Here is a 9,359-nt window from a genome sequence, read left to right as displayed (position 1 = left end):
GTTAGACTTAAATTTATCTACTGTTTGACTATTTCCTTGGGGTCTGAGTACATGGTATTGTTTTGTATTTCATCATTTCATTCAGTTGTCTACTTATGAAAGTAAATAAATCATACTTGTACAGTAATATTTCTAACAGTAGTAGAAAAAAGAGGAAACACCAGGAAGCAGTTAATGGTTTTATATCCATTTAACAATATAAATGATAAGAAATGAAGCAGTAGGCTGACATATCTACATGTGAATGCAGCATATGTTTCTATCAGCAGAAAAGCTGCTAACATTGAAGAATCAGTCAGCACAGAACTAAGAACAGCATCAGAGGCATCTGTACACAAAATTAATGGAACTCTTTCAAAGATTATTTTTGTATTCAGTGATACTGGGATTGTGTATAAGTGTTACTGAGACAAGAATATATGGCAGTGGCACGACAGACATTGTGGACTAAAGGGAACTGCATCTCTTCTGTAAATGCTGTCAGAATTTAATGACCTAGTACATACAAGACTGAGTCTGAGTGCTGGCAAGTAAATGTGCTTATTAAAAAATGTTGTTCAAGTGCATGAGTCAAGGTACGAATGCTGTTTCTTGTACAATGAGAATGAATTTGTATGGCAGTCTTGTGAATGTGAAGTAGATGGTGTGCTTGGCATGATGTGACGTGTGTGCCTGTGAAACTGCAGCAGTTGTCATACTCCTTTTTCTATGGCAAAGATGACTTAAAATGTTTAAAATACAGAGTTACTAATAAATCTAGTATAGTATCAGTTTCCTGAGTCTTTTTTATTGTTAGAATATTGACATAGATGGAGTAGGGCATAAACCCAAGGGCAGTTGCAACAGGCTTTGACCAACCCCAAATGAAACTGTGTGTGTGTGTGTGTGTGTGTGTGTGTGTGTGTGTGTGTGTGTGTGTGTGTGTGTGTGTGTGTCTGAATGCATACCTGTGGGTGAATTATTGCATATATGTTTAGTGTGCAATGCCAGTAGCTTGTGTTTCCAAAGTTCTCCTCTTCTCTTGAACATTTGTGATTTGAGACCTTGGTTTTGAACACTGATAATAAGAAACATATGCAATTAGTATAAGTACAATATCTGAACCATAGTTTTGAATAATGAAGTAAAGTGGACCAGCAGCAAAATAGGGGTGACATACTACAGGACAAGGAAGTAGGCATATTACTTTGATACTTATCAACACAAACATCAGGTCAGTAGTAAACTACTTGTTGCAGACAGCTCTTCCCTGCTTGGCTGACCTTTTAGTATCTGTCTTAATCCTTCTCTTTCAATGCATCCTGTACACTACACATGAAACTAGAAATTTGAAGAAAACTAGGTCATAATAGTCCACTGAATTTGTTCCTGTCACCACTAAATAACTTATTCACTGATATCCAAATTATCTGTTAATCGTTAAATACTGTTATGACATTTTCTGTTCAAAAGACCATTTTACAGTAATAAAAAGTAAATGAATATAACTGGATGTACCAGTGAAGTATGTGCAAGAAATAATTGCAATTCATAGGAAAACAGCAAAGTATGAATATTGGTATTGAGCATTAAAAGCATTTTTATACTTTGGGTCTATTCCCCTGCACCTCCAAACATTTGTATATAGCATCATAGGATCATAGGAACATAGGAAGTTACTAGGCTAATGGCCTAGGGCCCTTACAAGTCTAGCCAAGTTGTACTCTTATTTCCACAATCAGCATTTAATGCCTGTGTCCAAGAGGGATACGGGTGGAAACCCTGGGGTGAATTTACTCTTACCCATCCAATCGTCCAGATTGCGTTTGAAGAGGGCCAATGAGGTGCTCTGTTTGACATGAAGTGGGAGTCTGTTCCAAAGGTGTGGTAATTTCTGGTAGACAAATCTGTCCCTCCAGCAGGTTCTATTAATGCCACATACCATGTTAAGGTCTTTAGATTGAGTAACCCATGTACCATTTGACTTGAGGATATGCAGCATTTCCAATAAAGCAGGGTCAGAGATTGCCTTATATGCAAGGCAGAGCTTGCCTCTGAGTAGCCTGTATGAAAAAGAACAGTGACAGTGATTTCAGATGATCCATATAGGACAGATGCTGAAGACCTTGAATTTTCCTGGTGAGGAACATTTGTAGTTTCTCCAATTGCTGCAGGTGTTTGGACAGGTACATACCAAAAGGGGCATTTTTTTTAGCCTGGTGAGGGAAGAGTACAGGGAGGTTATAACTTCTTCTTTTTTTCTGGAGGCAATGCCCTTACTTATGAGATGAGCAATACAGAATGCCCTTCTTACCACTGTGGAGACATGGTGATCAAAGGTAAGATTGCTATAAACCTCTGTGACCAGGTGTTTCACCACTGAGTACATACTTAGAGTGTTGCTCTTGATGTGGTAGTTAGCAGGAACATTGCACTTACCAAAAGGGATGATACATTTATTTGCATTGAGTTTAAGGCCATGACTTTGGCACCAATCATTTGTTTGTGTAAGACCCTTTTGTAGGATGTTGACATAATTTGGAGATTCTATGACTGTTTCCATTTTGCAGTCAATAGCAAACTGTGAGCCACAGACCTTATTTTTTGCTTGTACTTTGGCAAAATAGATTCCGAACAGTAGAGGTCCCCAGAGTGATCCCTGTGGAACACCACTGGTTACATGTCTACTTTTGGAGCTGGTTTCCCCTGTTTTGACTATTTGTGTTCTATCAATGAGCCATTTAGCGACCCGTCTAATAATATACCTAGCTGGGTGAGTGTCAATGATGCCTGAGTGCGGGATAGTGTCAAAAGCCTTGGCTAAGTCTAGGTAGGCTGTATGCATATATTTCCTCTCGTTCAGGGCCTTGGTGACTGTCTCAAAGAAGTCCACCAGGTTTAACAGGCATGATCTCCCTTGATAAATCCAAACTGAGTAGGGCCAAGTGTTTGGAGATTACCTATATCTTTGTTGATAAGGTCCATGATGATTCGCTCCATGGCCTTGCAGATAAGGCTAGTCAGGCTAATAGGTCTATAGTTCCCAGGGTCAGTGGAAGCACCACCTTTGTGTAATGGAATAACGATGTCCGTTTTCCATTCAGCTAGTTTGAAGCTGGTGCTTAGGCTATGACTGAAAAGAGTACCCAAACGTATTGCTAATTCTTGTTGGAGCCTATGTAGAATGCATCCTGGGATATTATCAAGTCACATAGATGCTGTGTTTTTGGCTTTAGAGAGGGCATTTACAACCTGCTCTTTAGAGATACAGGGTAGGGTACAGGTTGTGGGGATGTCATGGGGTAGATGTGGCAGGGACAGAGGAGTGAAGTTTTCACAGAACATGTCAGCCAACAGTTTAGCTATGTCCACAGGCTCAGTATATGTGATATCAATAACTACCAGTTCAGAACAAATCCAGGCCTTTCCTTTTAGGTTACAGATGTAACTAAAGAATGCCTTATGGTTGTCCTTAGTTGAGGAAGATAATTTGGATTTGTAGTTTGCTTTGGAGGACTTCACAGTAAGTCCTATTTGTTTGTTTAAGCTGAGGAGAAAGCGTTTCCAGTTTAGGGCTTGCTCCCTCTTACTCTTAGACAGCAGTTTCTTTCTCTTATTGTAAAGCCTGTTAATGGCAGTTGTCCACCAGGCAGGTTTGCTCTTCCTTGAGGAGCTTGTTTTGGTCTTATCAGGTATGGCTAAGTCAGTGTCGTTATACAGGTGTTTATATAAATGCATTGGTGTAGAACTCAGCAAAGTTGCCAATTCCATCTGAGGGGGGAGGTGCAGTGAAGCTATTTATACCATCCCATAAGAGGTTATAATCTGTTTGAGAACTTTTTTAGTTTAGTTGCTGCTGGGGGATGGTCAGATGTGATAGTTACTTTGAATGAGACTGATTTGTGGTCAGATCTTACTAGAGAAGACCTCACAGTGGGGGTGCTACAGTGGTCCCCCATATTAGTAAATACCAGATTCAGGATGTTGGCACCCCTTGTGGGGGTGTCAATCAGCTGGGCCAAGGCATTGGAGTTAATGAAGTCAAGGAACCTTTGGGCAAGTGAGGTTTGAGCACGAGTAATTTACCCAGTCAATGGATGGGTAGTTAATGTCTCCCAAAACCATGGTGTTCAGATGTATCTTGATAGACTCTAGTAGATTCAAATAGGCAGAGTGGGTGTCTTGATTCATGGAGGGGTTCCTGTAGATGACAATGACTTGAATAGGTGCCCCACCAACAGTTGCGTGAATTGCACCTGAAGTATCTCCAGGTAATCATATTATTTAGCCAATCTGGAGGTGTATTTATCTTTAATGAATATTGATACACCTCCTCCTTTAGTTTTCACGCCTTCATTTTCTGGTCTGAACATGTGGATAGAGGGTGTAACCTGGTATGGGTGGGGTGCCGTCCATAGCCTTGAACCAGGTCTCTGTGACTGCACAAATATCTGCGTCTTCCAGGGTGAGGACTGCTTCCAGTGAATGGAGTTTCATGTTAAGACTCCTAGCATTTAGCAGCGTAATGCTGAGGTTGTTTTCAGATGGAGTTTTCAATCAGGAATTTTGTCCTTTAGACACTGCCTAAAAAGGCACTATGGGGGTGACAAGAGCCTTAGCCAGTAGCCAAAATCCCAAGGGTGACAGATGAAGACCATCTCTGGCAAAGCATCGAGGTCTTTTGATCATGTAATCCCAGGCTGACAGATACTGAATCCCCTTAGAATGACACCAAAAACTAAGACAATTATTGAAGTCAGTGATTTTCTGTTTGTATTGAGACATCATCCTAGGTGAAGGTAAAAGGCTGCTTAAGGCTAGGGTCATACCTGCCTAAGACACATAATCTGAGAGCTCAGTCATTTCTCTCTTCATATAGTCCATAGAGGTATGTCTCAAGTTGTTCACACAAACATGGACTATGACGGAATCATAACAGTACCTGTTGTTGAGAGACTTGAGCGCATGTGTGATATGGCGGATCTTAGCACCTGACAGACAGCTGACCATTTCCTTTTCCTTATCCAGTCTGATGGATATATACTAACTCTATGATCTCTTTACCTCAGAGAAGGGAAAGTTTCCTAAAATACAGCAAAGTTGAATGTTTATATATAGATATATGTATGTACATTATATATGTGTGTGTGTTGCAGTATTTATATTTTCATCCAAAAATTAAACTTAAAAAAAAAAAAAAAAAAACTTAAATTTTCACTCTTCTGAGGAACGTACCTGCCTTCCTCAAACTTTCAGTGGAAAGCCACAAATCTAAATGGGTTTGATGTTTTTTCTCCATCTCTCATGTTTGTGTGTCTATGAATATTGTAATATAATGTAGTATAATATAATATAATATAATATAATATAATATAATATAATATATTATATATAATATACTATAATGTAATGTAATGCCCATGCATGTGTATTTGTATTGAGAGACAGGCAAAGAGGCACTAATACATCTAGAAGAGTATACTTTTCTGATCTGCTTTATTCTGGTTTAGAAATTAAAAAATGGAAATTGTCTGTATTTCACAAATGTAGCTATTGTTCAGCTGAAATAATTCATCTGGCTGATAAAACTTGCTTCCGTCCATATTTATGTGTTGTGTGCTTCTTAGCTTTGAGAGTTCAGGAGATTCAGTACCAAACAGTCCAGCTTCAAACTGTAACCACTAATTTGTTCCTACCCACAAAGAGACTATTTCAGCAGTATTAGATGTTTTAAATAAATGCCAGCTTTTATGTAGACAAAAATAACATTGTTTCAGTTTTAAAATACAACAGTGAGATTCAGTTAGTTGATCTTTCAATGAATTGTGGTTATTCTTGTAGCACTTGAATACCAGTTTGTTTAATTTCTTTAATTGAATTAGAATTGTCTGAATATAAAATGTTAGACTGGTATTTAATGCTTACCTGGTACTTTTAATATCAGTAAAAAAAATAGGCGAGTGGTTATAGTAAGAAATTTAATGGACCGCTATAAAACCCTACATTCTATATTATGAGAAGTACCACCAACAGTTTTATCTTTAATTTTCCATTTGTAGCCATATCTTCCTGTATGGAAACATGAAAATATCTGTTATTTGTCTTTATCTAGCTTCTTATTATTTTCTGTATAAAACTAACCAGTTTTGGTATGGTGCTATTTAAAGAAAAGAATTTCATAAAATGACACATTAACATTTTACAGTGCAATACCACTCTATATAGGCTACAGATTTTGGGAATCAATTTCATTTATAAGGGGAAGAATGTTAATCTGCTTATGTCACATATTGCTACACAATCATGTATATTAATAGGTGATAAACTGCCTGTAGCATTTGTTATCACATAGCTTTTGAGAAAGACACAAAGGAAATCAGATCACTCATTTTGTATGACCTGCATGTTTTGTTATTTTGTCAGACTTTCTCATTTCTTACCTTTACCCAATTTTCTGCTGTCATCTGAATAATTGTTTAGTTGATCTGCAACACCTGTTAATAAATTTGTAGCTATAGGCTACATTTGCTTATCGGTTTATGTTAGTGTCTTATTATTTTCCTTAAAGCATTTTCCCCTGAGAACCACTATCTAGGTGGCTAAAAGATCTGCATGTTTTTCTGTTCACAACGTGCGGGCATGCAGAGACACACACACACACACACACACACACACACACACACACACACACACACACACACACACAGAGGATTTCTCATTAAATATCTGTATTTAATTCTCTGTTACAAAAATGGTATATTGGATGAAATTAATTAGTTGCTTGTGTTTTGCAGGGTCAGTGTCTTGTACAAACATACATAAATACTACTTAAGGCATATTACCAGCCTTTGAATATATCCTATTTTGCAGCATTAATAATTGAAGCAATAATTTCGCATGAACAATGTATATTATATTAACAGAACACTGCCAGTGTTTCTGATGTCGACAAAAGAAAAAGAGATGTGTCATGTACTAATTACAGATTTATGCAGATCTTCATTTGATGTGCACTGTCTAGTACTCATTGTAGAGATACAGAATCTTGTTTCAGAACAACATAACTGATCAGAAATTTGATCACAGCTTTAAAATTGGTTTTAAACATTTTCTTTTTCAAGAATGCTGTAAAATTTGGGGTTTTCAGAATTGTTTTTGGCATAATATGCTATTAGACTGCCAAGTGCTGGTTACTGGGAATATGTTCTCATTTCTAAGTGTACTTATTAGCCCCTGCTTTAGAAATAATGGTCTTACATCCGTTTTTCAGAGTCTATAAGCTCAACACAGAAGATACAGTGCATCAGGCAGACTGTTATAAGTAAGTGAGAGAGTAGGGTTGTCTACTTGTGATAGTCAGTGCCTAGGTGACATCCCTTTCAAGGAGTGCACCTTTTTTAAGTCAGTAATGATTATTTAAAAAACATCTCTAACCTTATAGTGATCTTCTTTGTAACCAAGTGAAGGTGTGCAACTTTCAGTGAGGCCATTTATTATAAATTATGACAATCGTGTTAGCTGATGTTACAAATTTAAGTACCTCTTTCATAACCATGTTGAATCAAAAATGATCCTTAAAAGAAGACTATGTTGAAACAGGCTGAGTAGGGCTGCAAAGTATGCTGACATTGATTTCAGTTTATTTTCTCTTCATTGCTTCAAGTTTCAAGCATTAAGTTATACCAATGTATGGACCATGTGTTTTTCACTAGTTTAATAGTATAGGATATCGGATTAATAAATAATGCAATCAACAGGTAACTGCATGGCTTATAATTCTATACATGCTTAGAATATCTGGCATTACCAGCTCTCTTAAATACTGTGATTAAATGCTAACAGTTAAGAAAAAAAAAAAAGGACTTCAACTTTTATACAGTTTTGATTGCACAAAGGCTAAGGTGCTGAACTTCAAGCCACGGCCTATAAAATACTTGCTCACATTCAGCTTGAATGGGAAACAATTGGTAAATTTAACCTTGTATCATATTTTGAGAGAGAGTTCATACCTATCAACTGTCCAGATTTTTGCCTCATTTTTGGTCTGTTCCTGATAAAATTTGTGGTTTTCTAGTAACTCCCTGAGGACTGAAGTAATTAAATAGTGACATACATTTGACCTTCAGACTTCATACCCTCCAGAAAATGCATGCTAACACAAATCCTTTTATTCCAACAACTTTCTAAGTTTACAGGAGCAACATTAAAATCTGGCCCTATTTTTGAGTCTTTGCCCCCCCCCCCCCCCCCCATTATTTTAGGCTTTGTCCAGATTTATTGCACTAAGAGGCTGGGAGGTATAGTGTGCGTGTTGTGCTTGCATGGGTAATGTTGGATGGGGGGGGTGGGAGGGGGAAAGACAGCTGCATTAAAATTTGAAAGGTATTGAATAATATTCAGGTCTTTTTAATTTAACTTTCAGTTCAGTATTTTGCTGTTGCCAATCACCAGGCTATAGTGATAAGCTAAGGTTGCCACAAGTGCCCAAAATGTAACTTTTTACGGAAACGCAAGATTTTGCAGGACAAATAATAGCCACATGCACCCAAAGGACTGGACTTATTTACCTACTCTTCCTCATGAAAGCTCGCTGTTGTAGAATGAGTCGTTTCTGTTTTTTATTTTATTTTTTTTAACACCATAACATTAAACTATTCCAAGCACAGACTAATTACGGGAACATTAGGAGATACTTTTTGACCCTATATGTGAGTTTCAAGTTTTATTGCGGGACGCAGCTGCCCAAATATGGACTGTTCTGTGTAAAGACAGGTGGCAACACTATAAATCTGCACAAAGTACGCATCTGTTTTATTAAGTGATTTTATGCACTAACAGGATTATATTCTCTTAAATGTTAATATTTGAAACGAAGAAATTATTCGACTTCATTTCCTGAAATGCTTTTCTATATGTTATTCTAATATGTGCTATTCCCTCAGGAGGAAAATTAACTGCTCTTTTCAACTTTTACAGCTATCCCACTAAGCTCTTCGCAGGTTGAGTACCGAGAGACTACCGAAGCTACACGTGAAGCATCCTTCATCCAGAATGAAGAGTACGTCTCTGTGCCACGACATTTGGCAGCAGTCCACTTAAGTAGGCTTAAAGGGGGATTCGATCCTTTAGCCTACATACGTGAAGAAGATGGCCCGGTAGGTGAATCCCATTTAAACATTTTTTTACGTTTCCCAGGCAGTTGCTTGTATAAGCTTTATGTTTTTTCAAAGTACGCAGAGGACCAACTTTGCATTTATACTGAGGCAGTACCCAACAAGTGGGAGATTTTTTTTACCTTAGGTTCAAACAAGCACGCTGAGCCAGATTTGAACAGATGCTAGTTAAAAGCGTCATGCATCATAACACCTGAAGACACCTT

At 37.7% G+C, this 9,359-nt stretch overlaps 1 protein-coding gene across 1 annotated transcript in view; it reads left to right on the top strand.

The window, feature by feature from the left end:
- LOC122815187 (anoctamin-2-like) overlaps positions 1 to 9,359 on the top strand; it is a 2,140,961-nt gene that overhangs the window by 322,858 nt on the left and 1,808,744 nt on the right. Inside the window, exon 2 of the mRNA XM_044087470.1 lies at positions 8,957 to 9,135. Within this exon, the coding sequence (XP_043943405.1) occupies positions 8,957 to 9,135 (179 nt within the window). The remainder of the gene's footprint in view (positions 1 to 8,956; positions 9,136 to 9,359) is intronic.

This window comes from Protopterus annectens, chromosome 11.part0 (genome assembly GCF_019279795.1).
Source record: "Protopterus annectens isolate FY-2018-M chromosome 11.part0, PAN1.0, whole genome shotgun sequence".
Classification (NCBI taxonomy): Eukaryota; Metazoa; Chordata; order Ceratodontiformes; family Protopteridae; genus Protopterus; species Protopterus annectens.
This window is presented reverse-complemented; position numbering and strand designations above follow the sequence as displayed.